Source organism: Lampetra planeri, chromosome 20 (assembly GCF_965212315.1).
Source record: "Lampetra planeri chromosome 20, kcLamPlan1.2.h2, whole genome shotgun sequence".
Taxonomy (NCBI): Eukaryota; Metazoa; Chordata; class Hyperoartia; order Petromyzontiformes; family Petromyzontidae; genus Lampetra; species Lampetra planeri.
This window is the reverse complement of record NC_136126.1, coordinates 5,796,469-5,810,088: the sequence shown is the minus strand read 5'-3', so window position 1 is coordinate 5,810,088 and position 13,620 is coordinate 5,796,469. Positions and strand designations below refer to the sequence as shown.

The window sequence follows — 13,620 nt, the reverse complement described above, 5'->3', positions numbered from 1 at the left end:
AAATACGCCCCCTTTTTCGGCAGCAGTTTTCAAAGTGATGCAATACTGTTGTGTTTTTGGAATCTTAACCCCTTTAAATATATTTTGACTTGAAAGTGAAGGTGACTAATGCATTCCTCTTTTTCCTTTTCGTGAGTAGTTAATGCAATTATTTTATTCAACGCCTAGAGACCAGTTCGTAGCCAGCGTATGACCCTGCCCACGTGAGTTATTGATGTGATTAAGAATCTGTGAATCGAGGGTAACTGCGCTGCTATGCTACTTTAGGGCCTTACATTTCCTGCCAATGTGCCTCTCGGCCCGAAATAGAGTGCCCTCCACAGGAGCAGACTGGGACTTCTGCTCTTGACCCAGTTTTCTCCCGAGGCTTCTTCATGCGGAGGATGCCAAGCAGGGTGTCATTGCCCAAAATTTAAGGAAACTTTGCGCAACAGATCGAGCAAAAAGAAAAACAAAGCAAAGAGTTAAAGAACACGGGGTTCGACAAGTACCCGTGGGGTGGTGAGTTCCATTCATTCCTTTGTGTCCTGCTTTTGAATTTTAGGCCCTCAGAAATTCCACACGCAACATTCCAACACGAAGTTTTGACTGGCGGCCAAAGCATATCAACATCGATGAGCAGGTATTGCCGCGCTTTGTGAAAGTGAAGAGGATACTTTTAACGAAAAGTGAGTTTAGAGCATGCTGATGCGAATCCATTTCTGCCAATGAGTCAATAAACCCTTCAAGGTCATGCTCAATTATAAGTAACAGTCATAATGATGATGGTGATGACTAAGATGACACAATGCTAAATATACTTCATTTAAATTCAGGACACTTATTGCCAAGTGCATATAACATGCATCAATGTGTATGTAGTGTCGGTATGCATGTTGAAACGATTTTTTATTATTTGAAAAAAAATCCATCAAACTGGCATTGCACAAAAGTACACACTGGTGAAAGGCATTACCTAGTTCCATTTGACAAATCTTGATTTATTTATCCTCAAGGCATGCAAGAATGTTATGTTCAATTTTTCCATTCCTGCGATCCAAAGGGCTGCCCTAGTCTGTTATCATTCCCCTCTTGTGCCAAATTTTGTAACTCCCATATGGTATTAGTGTACGCTGCTATGTGTTAAATCATCTTTTCCTACCGTACCGTCATCGGAAACCTGTGTTTACCACAGAGCTCGTTTGAAGCAGACCACCTCTCTCTTCAACGTTTAGAGAGAAAAACAAAATGAAAATGGACTGCTTGTACATCAAGAGGAATAGCTTTCCCCTAATTCAGAACTGGGAAAGATTTTAGCAAAGGGGGTGATGGACGTGTAGAATTTATATACCCAGAGCTGAGCTTGAAAAGAAATACGCTTACTCAAATGTTCGCTAGACCACAAGTTAGCTCTTTTGACCCATTTATGTGCAGATATTTACGCATCATTATGATTTTCCACCCTTCGAATGTCCCATCGGATACTTATAATTAGATGTGATTGGAATGTTTACGCTGTATTTATCTGGCGATTTACACGGCACCGTTTAACCAAGCAAACCCTCGTCCCCCCAGAAAATGTGATCCTGCAACGTATGCACGTGTCTTTTTTTAATCTCCAGGAAATAATGAAATAATGATGAAGCCACAATTATTTATCCGGGGAAGTCTCATTGAGTTCCAAGACTCTTTTTCAAGAGGGTCCTGCGTTGAGATGTCTGGTCAATTTTGTTTGGCAATGTAAGTTCCAATCAACGTTGGAACTGGTTCAGCAGTTCCACTGCTGGATGATGTTTTTTCTGCCTGAGGACGACCGCTTGTGTTGTGATCGAAACGTCGTGATTCATTGTATTTCATACCTACGTGACTTTACCGAAAGAACCAAAGAGTATGTAACGTCAGTTTTTTGCCACGGGAGGCAATGCTTGCACAATTAGGTTTGTTTACATTTTAAAGTGCATGAATAGGTAATTTTTGGGATTACCTGAACTCGAGATTGTCAAACCCGACCAAAACATCTACAAAACAAAGTGTATCATTGAAAAGTTTTATTTTTCTCTTTAATTTACAATAACAAAAATATATAAGGGCATCTGAATACATACGACAACCATCAGTAAATATACACTAGTCTCAAAAAAGCTATTCATAATATTAACACTCAGGTCATTTACTGCATATCTTAAACCAATGACATAATTCTAAAATAGTTATATAATATCAGCTTTAACATAGCTCTATATAAAAACATAAATATTTTGTACAAATATTTTACATTTGGCTTACTACAGTCTCAAAATAGTAGAACGTGCTTCTAAAACAAAGCTTTGTTGTTGTTGCAATCCCTCACAGTCTGTGAAGTCTATGTACAGTATATTTGCAATCTAGTCTAGTAAGACTGCAGTAGAGGCCAGCCTCAGTGTATAGGCATCAGTACAGCTGCCTTGCTACAAATTCACATCAACAAAACATTTTTTTACAGTGCACATATACATTACAAGTCAAACAATAAATATGGAATCTACCCCCAGAGTTATTTTAATACACCTGCGTGCCAGCTCATTCGCCGCAACTTTGTTTCACCCGGACGTTTATTAATGTCGGTTTGGATTTTTGTGTGACCATAGTCTCTTTATAAAGTCACCGTGAACAAAAAAAAAACAAAAGGGAGAAGTGGTCGTAGATGTGTTAACCCTTTCCAGCTTAGAAGAAAACTAAATGCTCTCAAATGCTTTAAGTGCCAAAAGTAAGCTTCACCATAGCTGATTTTACTTTCATTATGTAAGCTTCTTCATTAATGACATGACTGAAGCAATATCTGTTCCTTGTCCACCTTTGCTTTAGAGTCTTTTGGTTAAAATTTTAAATATATATAAAAAATAAAACTTTTATGTCCATGATATGTCAACTTGCCGGTCAGGCTGAGAAGAAAAAAAAAGAAAACCGTCCAACAGTAAATGGAAGGAAGACAAAGGCAGTCAGTGCTCGTATCGGGCCTGGAAAGGGTTAAATAATGAATCGCGAGTCCCATCTCTAGCTCGACTGAAGCCGGGCCACAGTGGGTGGGGGGGGGGTCTTTCTAATCGGAGAATTTGTGGATGTCGTTCTCGAGCCGGTAGAAGCTCTGCGCGAACTCGACGCCAGGGTGGTCGCCGCAGTTGTAGTGGCAGCGGCAGCTCTCCACCCAGAGCATGCTCTTGGTGAGCGTCTCGCCGTCGTCGCAGCGGAAGCGCACGCGGACCGTGTGCGTCTGGTCGGGCGTGCAGCAACGCCCGTCCACGCAGCCCCCGCAGTACTTGGGCTTGAACTTGCGCACGCTCGTGCAGCCCGCGTACGTGTAGCGCAGACCCTTCTTGGCGCGCTCCGTGCGGTTGCACTTCTTTCCCTTCTGCGCGACCGACGGAGAGGGGAGAGGCGGAGGACAGCGGCGGTTAGAAACGCGAGAACGTGCTAAGTGAATGCTGCGGGTGTTTTTTTTTGAGTGTTGACGATGCAGCGCTCAATGAGTAATTCATTTGACTGTCGATGTATAATGGAAGCAGATTAACTGGATTTGCGTCTTATTCACAGAATCAGGGATCCTCACAAAATACGTCATGCATTGAAAATGCATATGCATTTCAAAAGTTTACGAATAAGCCTTACACCGACTTGTTATTAATTTTATAAGAATGGATTCTACTACCCAACTTGGCCATGAGTTCACTGCTCTGTGGAGTGTGCGGTGACCGCTGTGCATCGTGCTTGCGTTGGCAGTGGCAGCCGAACTCACTTTGAGGTTAGCAGCGGATGGGGCTTGGCTGCTGCACGGCCTGATCTCGCACAGCCTGGTCTCCTTCACGAGCTTGCATTCGCTGTTGTCATTGGTGACGCGCGTGGAAATGCCCATGCCGCAGGTCTTGGAGCACTGTGACCACTCGGTCGTCTGCACCATGCACTTGGGCTTCTTGAAGAGCCTTGCAAAGGCGTGCTGCCTCCAGGCTGCATGGAAACAAGAGAGAGAAAAAAACAGGACACGCTGTTAAAACACACGGGTCTTATCTGAATGTGCATCAGTGTGTGCGCTGTTTACATTTTCAAGCTCCCACACTTGCAAGAAAGTTGTTTGGGATAACTTAAAAATATCACCAGCCACCATCGCTTGAAGCGGGTGCACAAACGTGCATGATGTAATCCCACAACCAAATGATGTGTGCTTGCCTTCCGAATACTGAGGGCGTATCTTATTCATGCATCACAAGTCCAAGTGTAGGAAAGCACTTAATGCGACAAAGTCCAGTTTCCATTCGGGTTCTGGCAGAGAAGTGGCTCATGTGTTGAGAAATTCCGATTCCTTCGTATATGTACAGCCAGTTTTTTTTGTATTTGGCTGCTATAAATGTCCACGTGATTAGCCACTTCGTTGAGCTATCATTTGTGGCCAAGTCGCGTCTGAAAATGAGCTACGTAACTCAGTGAGGCTTTCCTTGGTCAAAACATTTTTTTTTACCAATCCACTGCTGGATGAGGGCCTTCCAGGATGAAGGCGGGGGGGAGGGTGGGATGAGGAGGGGGGGGATTGGCTGAGCAGACACTCACCAGGTAGAATCTTGTGCTTCCTGGGCGTGAACACGATCAGCTCGTTGCTCTCGACGGATCGCGCGTCCTCCAGGCTGTCGGCGAACTCCTCCTCGCGGCTCTGACCCTGGCTCGCCGCGTCCTCCTCGGACGACGAGTCGGCGGCCACGGCATCGTCGCATGTCCACTCCTCGCAGCAGCGGCCGGGCACCTTGATGAGACGCGGGTTGGCGCAATCGGCGAGGCGAGCGGCGGGGAAGGCGAGTTCTTGCGGGCACAGAGGCATGCAGCCCACCACGCCGTCCACGCACGTGCACGCGTGCTTGCAGTTGGGCTGGAAGCTCTCGCCGTGCTGGTAGATCTTGCCGTTGTAGTCGCAAGTTCTCCCTTCCGACTTGGCTACGAGGGGCGAAAGATGGAGGAGGGAGAAAAAAAACGATTATAGCCTCGGCGTAAACTCCAGACAGTTGTGTGGGGGTTAACTTTACTGTAAGTGCGCTATACTTAGACAGCTGAGTGGCCGGGAGATCCCCCGTAGCTCCCTGCCTTTTAAAGGTATCGTGACTCACACAGAGTTGTAAGAGGTAATCGGGACATCCCGCCTACCCTACATACACCCACACGCTACGTACAAATGCCACACAGCGGTCCCTGCTAACTAAACCTTTCCACTGCGGCGCGGTGAAGGGTTCCCCCCACCCACCTTTATTCTAGCTGGTGTGCCAAAACAACAGAGTACAGCAGCAAAGGAATGTCTGCATTTGCCCTTCCGTTAAGCGGCTGTGCATGCCAACGCCGAACCCCCCCTCCCTACCTCCTCCTCCTACCTCCACCATCTTCTGCTACCACAACCCCGCCACCCCCGACGAAAGTAGAGGGACACAAAAAAAAAACCTGGCGCTCACCTCGGCAAATTCCTCTCTCGGCAGCCGCGTCCGCTCCCGAGTCGCACTCGAGTCCCTTGAGCGGGTCGCAAGGCTCGTAGCGGCTGCAGTCCTGGTTGAACTGCCGTGCGCACACCTTGCAGCAGCCGCAGCCGTCGTTCACCAGACTCACGCCGAGAGCGCACTGCGGAGGGCTCGTGGGGCACTGCGGGCACTGCTCGGGGCAGCTGGTGGTGGACGCCTGAGGATTTGAGAGAGAGAGAGAGCGCACGGGGTCAATCTTTCGGCTCTGTCGATGTGTCGGCGTGAGAAGCTGTCGCGGTGTTTGTCGATGCGCATGGAAGATGCCCCCCTCCCCCCCCGTTCGATGGAACTCGCGCGGCGCCACGAGCGCGTTTCGGAACGATGGGCGCGCACGTGTTTTCTTTCGATGCGTTTTACACCGCGTGTGTGTGTGTCTATATATACTGTGTGTGTGTATACACATGCGATGACCACGTACGTTCGAGAAACTCAATACAAAGTTAGCGCACGAAACCAATTCACTACGTGCGTAGCGTGTTACAGTTAGCCATGCAAGTATAGTGTAGTGGTAGTTATCCATAAATGTTAATGGTCGTAAACAGACGTGAGCGAGCGAGCGAGTGGATGAATGAAAGTCGGTGTGCGAAGTGTGGAGTCGTTCTTACCAAGTTCACACAGACGGCGAGCAGAGCGCTAATCACCAACGCTGAAGCCATCTCTTCTTCTCTTCGTATCAACTAGCGACGAGATCAAAAGTTTAACCGCCTAGATTCGACCGTGTCGAATAATCGTTTCCCTTAAAAACAACGGGTGCTTAGCGCGAAGCTCTCCAAAGCATAAAATCCACGGACTTTGCTTCGACAGTAAAAAAAAACGGAGCGCAAGAGATGATGATGTATATACCAAAAAAAAAATAGAGACGACACTTTCAACAAAAAAACATTGAGCGTTTTTGACTTGTCTTTAAAACTCGGTCTATGGCGTAGCCCTGTTGAGTCCACACAACTGGATAGTAGGAGGTCCCCTTCTCTATGTATCTGGAGCAGCGCCTTCTCTCTCAGTCGTCGCTTTCCTCTGAAGCTCTGAGCTTGCGCCGCCCGCCTTATATCGTGTCCCGCGATCCGCCGCAACGTGATGTCAGTGGCAAATGCAAACATCGTCAGGAAAGTATGCGCGGAATGCCCCGTACACCCCCCTCCTCCTCCCTCTGCCCCCCACACACACACCCCACCGCACCCCGGTTCAACCCCCCTCCCCCGCAACTCAGCTCTAAACACATCACCAGCAGCAGCAGCCTCCCTCCCTCCTCCGTCTCTACCTCCCTCCCTCCCCCGCCAGCACACACACACACCGTGTCGCCCCCCCCACCACCACCACACGCTCTGCTCCCCCCCCTCTTTGCCACTCTTACAGCTCCCACTTTATTGCGCTCCATCACCAAACGCACCCCCCCCCACCCCAAACGGTGTACGCGAAGCCAGCCAACCCCGGCAAGACCTACCCGGGCAACCCAAACCCTCTCTCTTCTCGCTCTCTACCCACCCTCCTCCTCCCCCCGTCGTTCCGCTTTATTTTTCTTTCCGAATCGCTTTCCCAATCCCCCGCCCCGACGGCAAACAGACGGAATGCTGCCGGCATGCTTGTTATTTTAACGAGGAGCAGGCAAGGGTTGTTGGATGGGCCGGCTGGCTGACTTGGGTTGTATGCTTGGCTATTGCTGGGATAGATGGCTCCGGCAGGCCGGGCTGGATTAGATGGATTGCAGTGGTTGGAGAGCGAGTCCGGCTGAGCAGGGGATTGTTAGAGTAAGAGGATGATGAGAGAGAGAGAGAGATGGCGGTCGGGGTGGAAGGTTCGGGACAGCGAAGGTGAACAATGCAATGGCTCTCGGCTCCGTTATAGTGATGTGTACACGCTATAGCGTGTGAGGTACGGCACATGCAACACATTACGGACGGCTATTTTTAGCCAAGCCGGTAGCTGCGCAGAAATCTTTAACAGATGTGGAATTTAGCTGCGTGACTCTATAGTAATTTATAAACCTCTGTCGTTTTTTTTACCTGACCCCCCCCTCCCTCCCAGAATCCTCCAATGTCCTTCCTCTTTTTCCCCTCCTGCAACTCGCATTCCCCTCTCTTTTTTGGAAGAGGTTGGGTTTGGGGGGGGGGTTGAAGGAAAGGAATTTAGACATTCAGGGATAAAACCATACACGTGTACAGCGCGACTGGGCAGGTATAGCCAGGCTGGACGTGTTCGTACCACCGCTTCATTTAACGTCGTGTGCTTAGCAGGAATAGCCTCCAAAAACGCCCTTCGTCGTTTTTTTTGTTATCTCTAAACGTGTATAGTGCCACTTGACATGCTACGGGGTAGTCTAAAACCGCACAGTTAGGGAGTTTGAAAGAAGCGGGGTTTGTCATTTGCGAAGTGATACACACATGTATTTTTGGCTCACATTACAGCATCCTTTATGTATATACTGTATATATTGAAGAAGAATAAAAAAAAGACAGAAGGCATCATCGTTAAGAGTTTATTTCCAAAAGACCAACAGAAATACCTGGCGGTGACCAAAGTGCGGTCCTGGCTTGCAATTTCCTAGCACTTACCGATAGGGGGCGATCGCGAGCCGTAACGCCAATCCAAGACACGCTGCAGAGCTGTTAGCAAATGCACATATTATAGTTAGCAGAGCTTGTGTTCTGTCTCCACATACATGTGCAAATGATCATTATGTTAACTCCAACAACCTATCGGATTCCTAGATTAATATGATCAATCGGCATTGTTTAAAGCCAGCAAACTCTGGACCAGTTTTGACTTTTTTTGGTCTCATCAGCACAGTCGGGCTTATTCAACAAATATTGATGGATTGCCAGATTCTACTGGCAACAACACTCCATGTCAACTATGGGACCCATGTCACACACACACTATACGTATTATATTTTTTGCACAGAGTTGCTGAGAGCTTAATTGTTCCAGCCGATAGGCAACATTATGCCAAGGGAACACAAAGACTTATCCCTGTCATTAACCACCTACATTAATTCTCTGCGCAGGTTGTGTCTTGAAGTCTGTGGTTAGCAAAGTATATTAACACTAGGCTATACAGTGTGTTTACAATGAATATATCATGTAAAATATTTTTTCAGAACAATTAAAATTCCAAGTCAAAATTCTCTCCGAGAGTGAAATGGCTGTTTGACAAAGCCCAACCTATAAGCTGGGCGAATTAAACATATACATTGCGTTTACGTTTTATACAGAACTCAAAGACACTGCACATCTATGCACAACATCACTCGGCATGTGCCCGATCTCGCTCAGATCTCAGAAGCTCAGCAGGTTTTTTTAGCCTGGCTGGTGCTCAAATGCATGCTCACCATGGATGATAACAAGGTGTATATGCTACTGCGGCTCGGCAAAGGTGAAGGAAGCAGAGGGCAATGCAGCAGAATCCACGGCCTCCACCAATCGTTGACCGGCGTTTTAATGTATGGTCAAACAGCCCCCGATGGTCGGCATGGCATGAGGAGGCCTTCATTCAGCAGTGGATCAACAAAATGCTGTGCATACACATGGACCAGAGAGGTGTGTGTGTGTGTGTGTTCCACACAAACACTGTGCACTGCTGCGGTTGTACGCACAGTGTAGTCGTAAAATAAATAAATAAATGCCACTTACTTTTTATGTGTTCATCTATATTAAGGAGTTCATATGTGAATATGAATAATATAACATCAATACACAATAGGGTAGCTTGACATTTGAGAACAATACCTTGGAGGATTTGCACATGCAAAAAACTAGCAGCAGCAGTACATGATCTTTGCGTCATAGATGATGCATTTTATGTCTACGAGTGTTTAATCATTCATATACAACAAATGTTTTATTTCTCGTCTGGATGAAGGCCTCCCCATGCCGTGTCGGTCACAAGTGATGTGTGTTGGCTGTTCGTCGGTTAGCCGTGGCCAGGAATCAAACTCAGGTGACCAGGTCCATAGCGCAATACATATGATCATTCCTTATGTGCTTTGAATAGACAGTCGTCTTGTGTAAGGGCTGATGCAAGCATCGGTATGTGAGCGATCCAGTGAAATTCATGCGGCCCATGTTCTGTCTACGCTGCACTGCAGTGTGAAATGTTTGAGACCAGGGTGAAGTTTCCACAGGACCCAAGTGCACCTCGTGATGACCGGTGTACACCCTGAGACATCCTCTACAAATACTCCACGTAGCGTTGTGCAGAATGTAGGAGCCTCGTACAGATTGTCATCATCATCGTTGATGGATGAATGCCTCCCAAAGTCGTAGCCATCGCTCACAGACTCACGATGCAACAATCTACGTCGCTCGTGCACACTGAGCTGAACGCATTGCTCAATCCATGTCGCGGTCGTTGTCTCAGGCGGTGTTCTCTCCTTTGACTGCCTCTTCATGTCTTTTGTTGTTTTGGAGAACTTGTTCTCCCCCCCCCCCCCCACTTAGAGCACGTTACACCACTATGATGGTTATTTTATCATTCTAAGTTTTGCTTCTAGAGGTGTTTGAAATGTTTGCTTCGAGTTAATCGAAATTCCGGTACCTCCTGAGCCAGATGTTTGTTTTTTCCTGTAATTATCTTTGTTCTCTCTTTGGCCATCCTATTTTTCGTATGGCTGATTTTGATGCAAAGCAGCAACCATGATTTCACATTGAGGTAGATGAAGCGTATCTTGCATCACACCAGCCTGTTATCACTCTAAGCGCTGAATTTGCTGAAGACACAGATGTCTCTGACATCTGGGGTTTGTCATCGTATCAAGCCAATCTCATTTCTAATTCTCATAATTAGAGCTTTCTCCGAATGCTTGGATGTGGATTATAAAATAAGTCCTCTTATTCCTGGCTCCCAATGCCAAAATTACCATGTCTTGTCCCTCCAACTAGCCCTACTTTTGTGTTACGTCACCCATTGCACTATTGTAATGTATTTTATCCTTACTGGGAGTTGGTTAATCTCTTCATACATGTGGTCTATTGCTACATCCTCATGGCTTGTCGTTGGCATCTACGCTTGAGTTATCTTTCACCGGTAGCGTTTTGAGATCCTTTGAGTTCGCTGAGAAACTCTATCCCATGTACACTCAAATAAATTATACGTATGATTACCAGAGATTAAGAAGTAATTACTGTCAACTCTCCCAATGTAATTGCGACGGTTGCCACTGTAAAAATGTTTAAAGTTCTCCTGTTGCCTTCTCCCATCCCTAAAAACAATTGTGTCCCAATTGCTTTATTTCAATGCCATCTCCAGCTTGACAAGCATTGATACTTCTATAAAAGGCGCATAATGCCAAGGGGCAATCGGGTTTATGTGTCTATTATCACAAAACACCGTGGGATGGGTGATAAGCTATATGCCTAGCTGCCTTAAATGTTCTCCCCACCCCCCCCCCATTCCTCGTGTGGTAATGTCATCCTGTGAGTGTACATGGCGGATGCCTAGAACCACCACCTGTGTGGACGAGGCTGGATGGATTGGTGCCTTGATGCATGCGGAGTGGTCAGTGGAAGATGAAGAGACGTCCAGAGCTAGACGTCAGGAGTCGAGACATGTCTGTGTCTAGTGAGGATTAGAGAAGTTGAGTGGGAGGTGAGTGCAGTGACATGGAGAACGGATCTCGGGAGTGGAACATAAGCCGGGAATCTCCTTAAATGTTTGTCAGTGGGTAGAATTTTGTTCTTAGGGATGATGATGATGATGGGTGAGCAGTGCCTTTTACTTTCACACTACCCAGTGTGGAATTGAAAGCCCAGTTGTTGTGAAATGGCAAAGGTTTATTGACACAAGTTATATAGGTTTTTGTATAACTTACATTTGTAGAACCTATGTCAATAGATGATAGCAAATATGTGAATTGTGATTCCGAATGTACTTACAAACGCAAAGGATTGAAGTCGTTTTACAGTTTTGTTTTACATGCCTATAAACCTTTGGAAACTATGTAGGGTACGTATAACAATAATTTCCTTCCCATGTCTGCATGAAGACCTCAACCATGCTGTGTGGGTCGTTCAAGGAAGTTGTTTGACTCTATACTTCGCCGTGCGAGTGAGCACACGTTGGTGAGAGGGTGAGGGATGTTGTGGGGTTGGGGGGGTTGTACTGAACTGATTCCAATGTCACACACCGAATTCAGGCGTTGTGTGGTGTTCGTCGTGTAGCGTGCCTAACAACTGTGGCACTCTTTCCCCTTACCGTCCCCTCACGAAGAAAGAATTATCATAATATAATTCGGGCAACCCTCGAAATAAAAAAAACATATTCGTTCCTGAAAAGTTGTCCTTAAAGCGAAATTCTGTACAACGAACCCTATTTTCCCATCGACTGCCATTATATCATTGGAGATGCGTTGCTACGGAAAATAAAATCGGACCCAAGACATAACACAATCGCACTAAAGATTGCAGCAAACTTTTTAAAATTACATTTTATGGAAAATCGATCATTTTATGACAGGCTACTAATTATAATGCTCAAAATAAGTCGCGAAATAAAAAAAAATACTGTAACTGTCATGATATGCATGCGAGGAAAATTTACATTGTTAGAACCCCCCACCAAATAAATAATTTAGAGAAAAACAATCCTTAAATTATAATTTCATATACTGCAACATATATCGAATCAGTACACTCATTTATAAGTTACGTTCTAGCGAACTTCCATGTGTTGAATTGCCATACAACTAGGGATGACTGTACACGCATCAATAAATTAGTCAAAAGTAGATGCCTGCAAAATAATAAAGTATAAATGTACGATTGGTACAGCAGTGGATTGCTCGTAATGGCCAATGCAGTGTGGAGGCTCCCTTAATGGCTGGCGCAGAGGGCTTGTACACATTCTGGCTTGAACTTGTTGTGCGCAGAGCGCAGTTCTGACTGGCACCCAAGCGAGGAATTTTGTATCCAGAGTAAAGGTACGATGAAGAATGTGTGTGTTTGCTGTAATTTCCTGTTGGTGTTGGGGCGCACCAGCTCTGCGCAGTGGCACTCCCAGCGAATTATGAAACACGGGAGGGAGCCCACAAAACAGCTGCCTATCTTGGAGGGAGTTGGCCGGGAGGTTATGGATTGGGTGGACTGGAGCTGATTAAAGCTCCCCCGCACCATTTACCGGCGTAAGAATCAATTGCACCGTGTTTTCTCGTGCAGTGGAAATGTATTTACCGCTATCCACATAAATATATTGTGCACGATAATTATACTCTCTGATAGCAAGCGCGTAGTAATTATCGACAACTGTGCCATTACTGACATTACTTGTAAAGCAGCTTGTTTTGCATGATGTCCAAACATGTTGTCCAAACGTTACATATTTCACAACAGCCACTTTACTTCGTGCCACTTGTAAACAACAACCCCAGCCAGTTATCGGGATATATGTCGGTCTGTTAATCATGCTGTCACATAAAATTCGCACTTTTCAACCTGTTTGCCACGGGGAAATCATGGGAGAAAGAGATGCAAAGAAACCGACCTCTTATTGACAACCAACATTTCAGTACGAACAGTGCATTGTTTATTCATGCCCTGTCATATTTGAAACGTTCCTCCAGACGGTGGAGATGCAGTGATTTGTAGGTAGGCACGCATCTTGGAATGCAGGAGCGCTACATCTTCCAGGGAGCATGCTGTTGATCGAGCCGAGCGCTGGGTCAGGCCACGTGCATCCGGGATTTATGCAGATGCCCGCAGGAGTTTGGCTCAGATGCTAACGGGGCCTTACGTTGCTCTAATTGAGCCTATAAATTAAACTTGCAAGAAGCGCGTTGTGTGTGCCACTTGCATGAAAAATGTACACGGTGGGATGATATACGCCACAATAAACATTAAATAAAAGCCCATATGTTAAAGTTTTTCATTTTCGGCAATTTTAGGGGGGCGGGGGGTAATTCGCACATAAATCATTTGAAATTTACACTCTTGTAGCTCGGTTGATACGTTATGTTAATCCAAGCAAACACCATTCATCACTGTTTTAAGAAAGTGGGGTTGATGTCTTCCTTTAAAGTCTTGTGGTTTTTTTTTAATACAGATAACCTGAAACAGGTCCTGTTGAAAATTAAATACAGACGAGTGCTTACAATGTTAGTGACTTTTAATGTTCATATCTCATTGACTG

At 46.0% G+C, this 13,620-nt stretch overlaps 1 protein-coding gene across 1 annotated transcript; it reads right to left on the bottom strand.

The window, feature by feature from the left end:
• Positions 1–2,012: 2,012 nt before the first annotated feature.
• Positions 2,013–6,522, bottom strand: CCN1 (cellular communication network factor 1). Its single transcript, XM_078603405.1, has 5 exons — positions 6,110–6,522; positions 5,442–5,661; positions 4,558–4,935; positions 3,752–3,960; positions 2,013–3,367 (listed from the first exon to the last, which is right to left on the bottom strand). The coding sequence occupies exons 1-5, from the start codon at positions 6,158–6,160 to the stop codon at positions 3,059–3,061; spliced, it is 1,167 nt and encodes a 388-aa protein (XP_078459531.1). The 5' UTR covers positions 6,161–6,522; the 3' UTR covers positions 2,013–3,058.
• Positions 6,523–13,620: the final 7,098 nt, after the last annotated feature.

Coding starts and splice junctions, on each gene's coding strand:
- CCN1 (XM_078603405.1), bottom strand. CDS start 6,160: ATGGCTTCAGCGTTGGTGATTAGCGCTCTGCTCGCCGTCTGTGTGAAC. Junction 4,936..5,441: donor CGAGAGAGGAATTTGCCGAG/GTGAGCGCCAGG, acceptor CGCCCCTCGTAG/CCAAGTCGGAAGGGAGAACT. Junction 3,368..3,751: donor CATCCGCTGCTAACCTCAAA/GTGAGTTCGGCT, acceptor TCGGTCGCGCAG/AAGGGAAAGAAGTGCAACCG.